This window comes from Oxyura jamaicensis, chromosome 7, assembly GCF_011077185.1.
Source record: "Oxyura jamaicensis isolate SHBP4307 breed ruddy duck chromosome 7, BPBGC_Ojam_1.0, whole genome shotgun sequence".
NCBI lineage: Eukaryota > Metazoa > Chordata > Aves > Anseriformes > Anatidae > Oxyura > Oxyura jamaicensis.
Window position 1 is genome coordinate 35,805,676 of NC_048899.1, and position 13,551 is coordinate 35,819,226.

The following is a 13,551-nucleotide window of genomic DNA, read 5'->3' on the forward strand; positions in this document are numbered from 1 at the left end:
TCTCCACCTCTCCACCCAAGCTCTGAACATGTTGGTCTTGCACCCACCAAGGGATCTCTTGAAGGCAGAGGAAAGCTCTTAGATCCTTCACTTTTTTTTTTTTCTCATCAAGAGAACAGAGTCATGTGCATAAAAAAAATAATTGAAGAACAGTCTCTTGAAAAATGCCTGCCAGAGACACCATAAATCTCGTCTTCTACTATGACTGAACCCCAGAGACCCCATGCAATTCACAATGTCTATGACCTTCCATACATCTGTTAATGCTGGAAAACAATGTTTTAGAAGTCCTGTTTTAAAACTCCTCTCTATGACATCTTCCTAGAGATTTTCCGTCTTGGGTAAGACCTGAGATCTGTGTTTGAAGCACTTAAGACTTGAACACCTCAAGAGCCACAGAAACTAGTGAAGTCTGTTTCAAAAGTAGCTTGGGGCCACAAGGTCCTCTGCAAGGCCTGCATGAAATCTCATAAGAACTATTGTAAACCAGACTCAACCCATATAAACTTGAGTAGACAGTAACGTTAAGTCTAGAGCAGACAGCTCTGTAACCAAATCCCCTTCCATACAGGGTTCTTGACTGGTATCTTGAAAGCATCATCAAAAGTGATCCTGTAAAGACAAAGGCTCATTCTAGAGGACCCTAGGCAAACGAACTTCTCTCCCGGTCAGGATACTGATGCTCTGTGAAAGTAACAGAGAGAAAAGGGGAAAAGAGCAGGGTCATTCAGCATGACCTGTATGATACCAGGGCAGGCACGAAGTTGCTAATTGCTCCTGGGATAACTACAGGTCATACTAAGAGGTGCATCATGCCCGATGGTGAGCTCAAGTTCCTCCCAAAGCATGTACTGATTTGCAGGGAGCTGATTTAAAAAAAAAAACTCATTTAGAGGCTGCTCTTTTCATCCTAAAGTCAATAAATAATAATAATAAAAAAAGAACAAACAAGAAAAAGACTAGTCTGGTACCAAAGACAAAAATAATTTTGCCAAATGGGGCAAAATAGCGAGGGTGGTTGTAGGGAACCGCTGCTCTCATTGCCTGTCACCACTCTACCTACTAACCACATCAGCCTCTGCCAGTGTCAGGATGAACTGGACGTACTTGAAGGAAAACAGGGCTAAAGCACACATTCCTTTTTTGTCAATGGCTACAAGGCAGACAGAAGTTATGTCTGGCACTGTAAACAGTATGATGTAGCGTAGTTCCTTCAGAAATAACATCTAATTTTGGCTCATCTACAATTTATTACAGGACAGCTATAACAAGAGAAATTCGCCTCCTAAAGTTAATTTAGGAATCATTTCCCTCCAAAACAAAATAAATAAAATAAAAAGATAACTTTTTCATTACAGTTTCTCCAGAAATTCATCTCGTCTTCTTGCATAATTTTAGTATCTTTAGCGCTATTTCTCCAAATGCATTTGGCATGTAAAATTTTTAGCTGCTGCTACGTTTTTAATAAAATTGATTACCAGGAAATTTCTGCATATGCACAGTTTAAAATAATTCTGTTCCTCGGGGTTTAAACATAGAGATGTCTCTACATATGATAACTGTTTCATGTTTAGTGAGTTACAACTGTTCTGTCACAAGTATGAAATGCATTTTGTTCACAAAAGCCAAAGGCACTGTCAAACCTGCAGCACTCTGCAGAACAGTAGGAAAAAATGCCTGCAAACTAACTGCTACTAGATAATGGTCCCATTTATCATTCTTAAATTCCATCTTTAATTAAAAATGGGATATTCTTTTACATAAATAAAAATTGCAGATATTCTCGAATTACTCCTCTCCATTTTTTTTTAGTTCACCCATATGTAATATACATAGCATTATATGCATTCAAAAATGTCTTCATATAATACTCCATGGAAAAGATCTTTCCATTCCAAATAGACACACATCTTCATTATATGCAAAATACGTTATGTTTTAAAAAAAATCACTCGAAGAAAATACACATTAACAAGACTCATAGCAGGAATAGCGCTTAGTTGCAACAACAACAACAAAATAGTTTAAATAAATTTTCTACCATTTTTTTTTTAGAATAATTCACATTTTTGGTGTTTTTTTTTAAAAAAAACTTTTTATAAATCCGTAAACATTTTAAGTAGTTATACCCGGTGAAATTGGTGCCAGAGAAATGTTAGGCCCACTCTAGATATATCTTTCCTCCTAGTAATTACCAGAAACTGTATTGATAACAGGTATAAATTCTTGCAGTAAGCCAGCTGAAAAAAAATAAAATCACGTATCTGCTTTTGATGTTCCCTTCATTCTTTCTTAAAGTTGCTATTAAACATAAGGTCCAGTGCGCAACAAGTAAAATTAAGAGAGCTAAACCAAAAAATGATGAACAAGACGGCAAGGTTATAAACATAAACAATAAAAAAATTAGTGCTCTGAAATGGAAAGCATTCGTTAAAATGACTGTGTCCACTGGACCGTCAGACTATATGTGCAGGAGGGAGGGAGGAAAAGACAGGGACAAAGGACAGAGGCAAGAAAGGGAAAATAGTGTCCAAGAAAATAAGGAGATTACAAAAATCTTCATTATAAAATAAGGAGAAAAGCCTTTTGGTTGCTTTCTATTTGTCAAAGATATTCAAATGAATAGACAGAATTTACTTAGGTTTGTTTTTTCCAAAGGAGGGTAAATTAATCATCATAATAAATCAAAGCATACCGATAGCAGGTATCATTCCCAAGACACTTGGGCTTACTAGCATAAGAGGGAGGAGGAGGAGGCAACAAATTGATCAAACTACAGTTTGGAGGAGTCAGAAGTCTGTATTAAATTTAATGCAGTCCAACGCACCGTCATTTGGCATATAATCAAACTACAGGCTAGGTATATGCTGCATATTTATTAACAACATCACAAATCACAAAGTCAAGTATTTTATGGGTTGGTTTAGATCAGCATTTCTGTTTGATTCAGAAGAGTGTTTATGGAGCGACTCTAACCACCACCCTCACTTACTGCACCTCAGCTCTCACCAGAGCGGTCTCCAGTGCCGTGAACTGGATTTTTTTAGATGAAACTAAACCAGGAGGAGATGCTCTTGGGAAGTATTTGATGCACTCAGGCCACCTCTGATGGACATTCAGTGCACAAGAAGCAGGGGACACTGAATAAGGCACCGCGTGATGTTGGCCCAGGAGCACCACCTCTCCCTGCAGCCTCCCCACAGCCCTACCAAGCTGCAGCACTTGTTAACAGCCATCACCTGCCTACGTAGCCACATGCAGACTACAGTCCTGTAAATGGCTGTAATCACAGAGAAACGGAGGAGATAAAACCAGAAATCACCCTTTCAGCACACTCCCAGGAGTGACCTACCTTAGCCTTTCAGTATCCCAAGGGCTGGCTCAGAGCGTTCAAAATGCATGCTGCAACTCTGGGGAACCCCAGCAGATGCTAACAAACACCCCAGAGCTGCGTGACCAAGCTGTAGAAGTTACTGGTTGTCCTCCCAGCCTGTACCACCCACCCCGGTACCCACGGCAGGGGGATTCCCTGTAGGAAAGGCAAGTGGCTGCTGGTGTGACGGGGGGTGCCCTGATGGCGGCCCTGGGCCGGCAGCGAGGCCTGCCCTTGGTCTGAACTGGCTGACACAAAAAAGAAAGAAATAGGGTAGCACTTAGGGCTGAGCAACACAGTCGTTAAATGCACAAAGAATGCGACTGCTCAGAAAGCCGGTTTTGAAGGCTTTTCTTTCCCTCCATCACTTAAGTAGCCAGTGCAATCTGCTGCCGGAAAAACATCCCGTGACAAACTGAGAGATGAGAGAAGTGACCATATGAACAAATATTTTACGTCGTCTCATCTGCATTCCATTCAGAAACCCCCAGCTTCTGAAAGGTTGTCACGACGAATCCAGGATACCTCCTGTGGTACAACTGGACGCCGCGTCCAGCGGCCCTCCAGATGCTCCGCTGCCTCGCGCCCCTGCTCCGCACGGCAGCAGCCGTCCTGTGGCGGATCCGACCACAACACGCCTCCCGCCAGCAGCCCTCTTCTCTCCAGCTCCTCTTCACGTTGGCTCCACGCTAACCTTCCTAACTAAATTCCCGAATCCTTGGGCTGCTGTAGACTGGCAGCTGAAACGGCCCCGGCAACCTGAAGCGCGGCGCTCTGAGTTTCACGGAAAGGCGACCTTTGGTGCATGGGGGTCAGGATAACGCTTGCAAAAAGAAAAAAAAAAACATCGGTGTTAACGGAGATCTTCTCCCAAACTGTTTGGCTACAAACAGTTTGCATTGCATAAAATCTCTTTTTTATTATAAATAATTCACAAAATTCAGCCAAGCTGTAAGTACCCATTAAGAAAGCTAGTTATTTATGACACCGGAATATAAAGCAATAAATCCAAATCACGTGCAAACCAAGGATCTGACAAAATTTGTATTATTTGTTTTATAGGTACAAAAAAAAAAAAAAAAATTAGGAAAAAAGCAGCACAGAACAACAACAAAAAAAAAAACAGGATTTTTCTCTTTATTAGATACAAACCAAAAGCTGCTTCTTTCATCTTGGAAGATCAAATTAGTGTTACGGACTAAAATGACAATGAATTCTAGAAAGCATCATATTCTTTATAATATAGTACTGTATATATTTGTTATTTGAAAATAGAAATGTAATCTATAAGTAATCTAGAAATAAAATATATGCGCAGCAACCATTTAAAAGGACAGATAAAATACTCATTAAAATCCTAAGTGCAGAAATACCGAATCATAATGCACAATTTCATTACATTTTACTGCTAGCAATGTAAATATCGATTCTCCAGGTGATTCGTAAAATTCATTTTTGAAAGAAAAATAAGGATTTCCCCAGGCACTCAAGAACATAAAGGAAAAACACATGCTACAGTTTGAAAAAACAGACTGTTCTTTCATTGTCTCATCAGAATATTTTTCTGGAATTTCAGCAAATCTTTTACACATCAAACGGACAACTGCCATTTCGCATTAGCACTGTCTATAGATCATGCACCAATCGCAACTAGCTTACTTCCCGCTCCCGCACCTCTCGTTGCATTGTGTTAATCATTCTCATCTTATTTGTGCCGAAGTTGAGATCATATATACTTCCACCGACTTCAAAGGAGGGAGCCTTGATTTAAATTCATCTGAAACCCCTTTTAACTATCCAAATTGTGAAACTGCTTAATAACGGGAGCACAGTTAAGAAAAAACGCACGTCGGGCAAATGATACTAGTAAACTTTTTTCGGAGAGAAGTGTGCATGTGGGGGGTTTACACACCAAAAAAAAAAAATGTAAAGAAAACCTGTCACTTTTAAAATGAATAGCTACCATCTGCTAGGATTTTATCTGAGGCAAAGTTGATTAATGCAAAGTGAATGTTTAAGATCATATTGCTGTCTGCCTGAATAAATTTCAGGTAGTTTACTTACAAAATTATTTGTCCTGTTTCTCAAAAGATTTTTTTGTTGCTGTCACTGGGTGTCATGTGTCGTGTCCCCCGTCCCTCCCTCAGTTTTACACTGCCAGACCTAGGAATAAAAACATTCACTCTCAAAACGTCGCAGTGCACAAGGGCTTCAAGCACCAGAACTCTGCTTCTGGCTGCCCTGCACCGCGGCAGCGAGGTAATTAATCTGCCCAACAAAGGAGAGCCCACCTCCTTCGCCGACTTAGGAAAACTTTCCGACAGCCTCTCTGGGATACTGAAAAGTAAAATTTTAGCAGTCTAGTCCTGAGCAGGGACAGAACACAGCAGTGGTGTTATTCAACGTATGAAATGACTTTGTCTTGAGACTTTACTTAAGCCTTTTACCGGAGCAGTAACCTTAATTTACACTGTCTACCCATGAAAAAAATATATATACTAAAGTGAACTGATTTTTTCTTTCGTCAACTTTAACAAAGCATGGATTTATATCAGCATTCTGATAAAAATAATTCTCAAATACATTAGATTTTACACTCTTCTGAAGAAGTTTACTTTAAGTGGTAATATTTTCCAAAGTTTTCGGAACAGATTTGGGGCGGTATTAAGCTAACAACACCAAGCCCCGTTCTGCACGTACGTCCCCACGTGACACGCGCTCAGCATCAGATGGCCTCCAAGCTCCCCGCAGCAGAAAGGAATTCACACCCCTTATTCAGGCTGGGACAACCTCCATTATCCAGGGCTATAAAGTGGAGGGTATCATCTGCGACACGCTGCGGAGCTTCGTGCGCTTCCATATGGACGCATGTGCCCTTCGCATACACACTAAGCTGGCTGGACAGGAGCCAGCTCTGGTCAAAAGTCACCAAGTTGTTTCAGCTCGGTACACGGCGCCTGTGTCTTGGATCTCGGTAGGGCTTATTAGTTGAGGCTCAACACGGCGCCGGTAGGGCCATATGGCCTTCTGGTGTGCCGCTAGCTCACAACCAGCTAGTTCAAAGCGTGGGCAGAAGGAATGTCTATGTGTTTGCACAAGCCCATGTTAACTAACCTTGGTGAACTCAACCAATTATTTTTTTTCCCTAGAAATATAAGAAAGGAAGGAACGAAATCAAGTTTAGTGCTAATGAAATGAAAGAAGTAATGACCCTTTATGAGGCTAGGGAGTGTGAATGAGGAACTCGGGATGAAGCAGCGTCTCCTACAGCCGTCTGTCAGCAAACTTTGCCCCTTAAAATGAAGGGGATCTGTGATTCCTGGTACATCCCTACTGCAAGGTAAGCACCCTGTGATTTGTACCCTCCAACGAGGCTACAGAAATGAGGAAGTTACACCCACGTTATTTTTAATCAAAGACAGGACCCAAGCCCTGTCTTCAAGGGGTACCAGCTATTTCGTTTAGTTGCCTTATTTCTCTGCCCCTTTGTGTCACCCCATCAAAGTCCAAAAGATGATTCACCAACCTACTCTCTAGCAGTATGTTCCAAGTCAATCTGACATAAGTACGCTGCTCACACACGCTTCTTAAGCTCACAATGAGAAGGGAAAAAAAAAGGGATACCATAAATGAGGATCAACTTTTATTCACCTACTGAAGCAAACATACCATAAAATATGCAAAAATAATTATCAAGTAGAAACTCTTCTAGGTATGTGGTTATATTTCATTTAACTAACATACTACTACACAATTTATTACCTGACCCTTCCTAGGGCCAAAAGCTGGGAGGACCGCTAACCTGGGCAACATTATTCCTCTTCCCACACAGAAGATGCCCGTATTTGACGTACAGAGATACAGACGTAAGACAGAAGTGTTCCAGCACAAATGGGCATCTGTGTATTGAGCTTTAAAAGAAATGCCTGCAATTTGACTGCCTTGCTTCAATTCCAATCTTCAACTTCTTCCCCAGGACTTACTACTTACAGTTTTGTTTTTTTTAAAAAAAAGAATGTATCTTTAAAGTACCAAGTACTCAAATTTATCTAGTGCTCACACGTGCAAGTTGTGCTATGTTTTTGTGGGATTGCTCGTACACTGAGTTACTCACCGGAATACAAGATTTTAGGATCACGATCAGAAAGCGTTCAATATTCAACACCACAAGTCCACCACTTAGCAAAGAATTCACTCTATAATAACGCATGCTTGATTATTTTCCTTATTAAAAAGAATGAAAGCAGATCAGAAACAACCTTCAATCTGGTAATCTTAAAATATTATTTTAAAAGCAAAACAAACCAAACCAACACGCACACATCTACGTTATATACTCTTGGAATGTGATACACATGGCTCACCACCACACCCCTCACATTTTTTTCAGAGCTCTATTAATTGAAACAATGATTTTTTGTTTCTCTTTTGTAAAATGTAAAAAGCATAGAGTTTGTCTTTAAAATATAGTTGTCAAGTATCAGGGGGCATATATATACTAACATTTACCCTAGAGGTATTTCAGGGCAAGAGTTTGTTACAAATAAAATCTTTATTCATATGAACAGCTACCTGGGGGGCAGTACTGAATGTAACACATAATATTTATATTTACATATATATATATTTCTTTTTTTTTGAAAATAATTTAGCAGTACTATTAAAACAAACTGGAAGCTACAATGCACTTTAGTCTTTATGTTTTCAAATCAAAACCTTTTACTCTTAACTTTTTTGTATTTGGATCACGTTTTCTACAGAGAATAGCCTCTATCGAAACAAAAATGTGTTTTTCTTGTGTGTCACGTTGATTGCTTTATTATTTTAAATTTGTAAGTTATTTCATGATAATAAAGATTAAAATTACAGAAAAGGAAAAGCAACTAATATTTACTGTTTCATGAAATATTTTAATAATATTCTCAAACTTGAGAACTTTCCTTAACTAAGGAAAAAAATATCTTTAAAAAAATCTTTTTTGTTAAAGGCTTCTTCGAATAACTGGAAAGTCATTATGTGCTATGGAAAACAATTTTCAACAAGATCACACATCTACATTTATCACAGAGTTTAAGCTGTCTGAAGCAAGCTGGGAGACAAAGCAGACAACACATCGGCTCCGCAGCCTGCAAGCAGCCTGACGGAGGAGGTCACGACTCTGTGCCGGACCTCCCTAATTTATGGAACGAGACGATGATATTCCTTCAACCGATAAAATTCTGGGGTTGCTGGAAAAAAGTTTTTTAGAAAAAGCAGGCAGTAACACTGCCTTTTTTCAGCCTGTTTCAAATGCTGCAATTTGGAAACTGCCACCTAGAAAAGGCAGCATTGCTCTGACTCCTGGGGCGAAGGAGCGTAATGCAGGACTGCATCACAAATCCCAGAGAAAAATTTCACAATTGCTCAGAAGCCAAAAATTTGGAGAAGAGACAAAAACCATCTTGCTCCTACTACTCAGAGAGAGATAGCAGGGGAAGTGGTAGAAAGGAGAGATGAGTTGCAGAAGTCCTTGTCTCCTCCCTTTCCAACAGGAGGAGGCTCTGAAAAGCTGCAGTTGGACCAAATGCATCAAACTCCTCATCCTAACGCAGCCCCCGCACAGACATCTCCTTTCCAATCAGGGCAGTAAGGAAAAATCACGTGAGTCTCCTCTGCAGGGCAATTCAAGAAAGCTCAGAGAAACGCTCTGTGGCTCTAGTACATCCCTCTATATTCGAGCACATCAGGTTTACCAGCTACACATGCCACCTAGAAAAGCTGCTTACTGGCTGCTGAGTTTAGGGCACGCATTGCGTGGTTCATCTTCCGCACTCATCAGGGCATCCGTCCTCCTTTAAGGAGATGAATGAAGACGGGAGGTGGTTTAACAACACAACGAAGCCATGAGAACAGACAAGAACATTTTCTGGAGAAACACAGCACATTGCATCAGGGAAGCAATATAAATCTGTGCAGTGCTGTAGAGAAATTCTAAGTCTCTGCTACCTTCCAAAATACGTGTGTTCCCCTTGAAGGGTGAGGATATGACTCCCTGCAACAGTCTGGGTAGATCTCTTCACTCTTCAGGGGAACATCACTCACCGCACACCGAGACACCGGCCGCATCGCTCACAGCAGGAACTTGGCCATCCCGGGCCTCGTCAAGGGAGCGCACGCCTGTTGGCCAATAAATAACTATTTGCACGTTCATCACAAACTCACCAGTCACTGCAGAGTATCTCAATTTAACATCTATCACTGTTCAGCTCGTGTTCTGCTCCAAAAGCACTTTTACAGGGTGTTACTTAGTGCACCGAACCTCACCTGGAAAGTAAGAAGGCTGCCTTCTTCACGTAACTACCTCATGCGAACAGAAGTATCTGTCTTTTAAAAGGTGTACACAGAGCCATGTGCTGTATACACAGAGCAAAATTATCAGGCGCGTTTCCATCAGCATTACTTCTCCCACAAACCAGCAGCTTGAAATAAAGTACAGCTGGAAAAGCAAAATTCAGCAGGGCAGCACAGTTACCAGAAGGGTTTGCACTTGAAATGGTTGTGACCTTTCTGCATCATGAAATGCACAAACAGAAACAAGGTATTTATGAAATGGCGTATTTAAAAAACATCACTTGGAGAAGAATTTTTTTTTTGTTCTACAAATAACGTCAATGCTGTAAATAATGTAGATTTGCTATTTCCCACTACCTCACAAGAAGGTTTAAATATTTAAATGTGTAATTCAAAACATACCCTCCTGCCAGTTTGATAATTTCATCTTCACAAGCAAACTACTGTCTGGGAAGCAGATCTTAAATGGTTACTAGCAAGCTAGAAATAAAAGAATCAATGTTAATTTTAATCAATGATTTTTCTAGTCGGAGAGAGTAGTTAGCCTCATTAGGTTGTAGTCTGATGCATTTATGCTTTCAATTTAATAAAATACTTGAAACATTCAATTACAAAACAAACATTAAAAATGTGCAAGCAAAGTAGAAGGTACCTCTCATCAGTTTTCCTCTCACCAGTCCTATCAGCCCTTGGTTCCTAAAATTTTATCCCGCAGCTGAGGATAAGGTTGATATCGTTTTTTAAACGCTGCATCTTTGTGAACTTTGACTATTTGATTCTGTCTAATCAAACACTAACAGCATCAGCAAAGGAAAAAAAAGCTTTCTTCTCTTTAAGATGCACTATTGGTTTGATCAGATTTATTTGTTGTCAGTAAAGGTTATATTTGCACATAAGTCTATGACAGATTGCAAGTTTATTAACTTCAAGTGAGTTTTCAAGCTGCTGGGTTGTTGTTTTTTTTTTTTCCTTCCCCCCCCCCCCCCCCCCCTTTTTTTTTTTTTTAAAGTCATCGTCATTCTCCCCCTTCCCCAAGATGTGGGTTACTTGACAAATTGGAGTTAAGTTATCTTGGGTCAATGTAACTGTAAGTTAAACTAATGAAGTGTATGTCTATGAGTGATGTCTGATTAGTTTAATACAGTTAGTGCTGGACAGCTTGGGCTGCTGACCTTGAAGGAACACAGATAACATTGCGATGCGTTGGAGGATGTGGTTGTGATACAAGACAAATTTACATAACAGTTTGTCATATATACTCCTCCAAAACAAAATTGTTGCAAAAGAAAAGCAAGATGAAACCAACGATAAATGCCTTGCGCGAGACAAACGGGAAGAATAATTGTAATGTTTGGCTTGGAACAGCAGCTTATTTGAAACGCAAGCCAGAAGCAGGAAGAGGAAAGGTGGACATGTATACAGCATGCATTCAAAAACAGATTGAACACTGGGTTGGGGAACCCTGTTCAAACGCAGCCTTCTACATCACAAGATTTACTCTTGAAAATATCACATTGCTTCCCTGGTCTGTTATGCCTACTGGCTCCTTTTTGGGGTAACAAACACCAGACCCAGCTCCAAAGACTAACCTGCAGCCCTGCTGAAGTTAATTCTGTGGCTGAAAAGCAGGTGATTGTGCTGAAACGTCCCAGAGCACCAACAGTGCCTCTCCATGCAGGCACAAAGTCAGCCAGGTGCTGATTTACAGCCGAGGCCGTGGTGCTGTGCTGTGTGCCCCAGTGGTGCACGCACTGCACCGTGCACGGCGTCGCTGCCTCGCAATCATCTCACCACATCTCAACTGATCAGGTAGGGCAGACAAAATTACTGGTTTTAAAGACAGCTTGGTTCTGGAGTGACTGCTTCTCGCTATGTGATAGCTATCTGTTGACCTAAATAGCCTGCTTTTATCAGCCCAGGTTCTAGCTGATAGAAATTTGCCCCTTAAACATGTAATTGACATCTACAGGTGCTGGCGCGTTACAGAACCGGACAATCATTAAGATAAAATGACTCCCTTAATCCTCTAGGTCAGCCGGAGTAGTACACTCTGATAAATCAGACTTGCTAATAGATAAACTAGGAGGGCAAGTAAGGAAACTTGCAGTGTTCACATCTGTGCCATCTTGCAACCAAATCAGTGAAAAACAGTTTAAACCCTTCATTATTTCTGAAATCACTTGGTAATTTTAAAATAAAATGTACATATACGTAAGTAGATATCTGTATACGTGCATTCCCGGAGACTTTAAAGGACTAGGAATGCAAGACAAAGTATTTTAAGAAACTCTAAAGCACTGTGGTCGTTTTCCATATTTATACCCAAAGAAATCAGAGCAAGAAGACCAACTTGTTACTGTCCACTGCAAGTCTCTTTTTGTGTATTCTACATCTACACGTGCATGCACAGAAGTGAAGATTCAGTTCAAGAGACCTTGTTGAAGGCCTCCCTGTAATTTGAGCTTTGAGGTTATTCAGCTCCTGTGTTACCTGTAATTTGGATTTGCTGGCACTGTCTGCATGAAGGAAAGAGCGGCAGTCCGTGCTTTCCAGTGCCACTTCTTGGCGGGGAGGGTACAGAGCACGCATTCTTCTTTCAGCTCTTCCTGAAGAAGATCCATCAGCTGTTTGTGGGAGCCCCCATAAAAAGCTTCAATGAGAAGAACAGTCATCTTCCTAGTGCTTCACTTCTGCCTGGAGTCTGAAAATGACAACAGAGAAATACTTTACTTTAGAAATACAGTTTTTTGTTTTGTTTGTGGTTTTTATTGTTGTTATTTTTTTGGTTTTGTTTTTAAGAAAAGGATATTGGAAAAAGCAGAAACATATTGTAAGGCCTTACAGTATCTTCATTTTTCCCTTGAAATTAATCCTTCGTATTAGGTTAATAGGTTTACTTCAAAAAACGGTGCTTAATTCTAATGACAGCATTATCACACCTACTACTCTCAACCATTACAAATTACCATTTGAAATTTTAAAGGAACCAAAATGTGCAGGTCTTAGAAATATGGTATTTGTTTTGTTTTCAATCAAATATTTAACAGTAGCTTTACACACTCATAAATACATCATTCTTCAACAGGTTAGAGGATACATCCATAAAATGCTTCTTATTCACTTCTACATAGGTTTTGCCCTTTTACTTTACTTTTTACTCTGGTAAAAGCCAAAGAACAATTCCAACACATTTCAGGCAAAGCAGACCAGGGCTGGAACTCCAAGGACTGTGCCTGGGACAGGCAGTCTGAGCACCCCACGGCTCCGCTGCATCCCCTGAACTTGCTCGGACCCCAGAGGAGATGCAAACCACGTTATTTCTCAGTGCTCCAAAATGGCTGGAAGAGAACAACTGTGCCGGCTTAAGGAAGCTCTCACACACTCAGCCACGGGGCTGCTGACAAACAGGAAGCAAAACGTGTTGCCCAAAGTGAAGGGAAAGATGAAAACCCCATGACTATTGCTCATGTTTCATGACTCACACACTTGGGGTGCTGAAAAGCTGCTGCTCAGATGCTCTGACCAGCACCATCACATCAAAATGCTGAAAACAAAACCCTGAGAAGTATTTACCATCCGTGACTGCCCCTCTGGTATTTCCTTCTCAAAGTACCCTGACCAGGGAGGATTCTCCGCTAACTTATTTGCTTGGGCTTCTTGTTTGATGCTGCATGTTGTGACCTGTCATTTCGAGTGGTTTCAGACTGTAATTCTTATCTTCTCAAAGGCTCTGATGACAAAAAGTGAGAATTCAGTAGAGAACTATGTACTCCCCACAAATTCTCAGTCAATCTCCAATCTCAACCTTGAAATTTAGTTAAAATCAAGTTCAGGTTTATATTTATACA

General features: G+C 40.5%; 1 protein-coding gene across 20 annotated transcripts in view; it reads right to left on the reverse strand.

The window, feature by feature from the left end:
- Positions 1–13,551, reverse strand: part of GTDC1 (glycosyltransferase like domain containing 1) — a 193,644-nt gene that overhangs the window by 125,164 nt on the left and 54,929 nt on the right. For 18 of the 20 annotated variants that reach the window (XR_004752193.1, XM_035331015.1, XM_035331007.1 and 15 more), the window contains one exon: positions 12,194–12,404. Coding sequence is in view for 18 of the 20 variants with exons in the window: in XM_035331015.1 (XP_035186906.1) it covers positions 12,194–12,375 (182 nt within the window). In the remaining 2 variants the exon portion in view is untranslated. Of the gene's footprint in view, positions 1–12,193; positions 12,405–13,276; positions 13,301–13,551 lie in introns of those variants that run through there. The other 2 variants (XM_035331012.1, XM_035331024.1) reach the window with 2 other exon arrangements.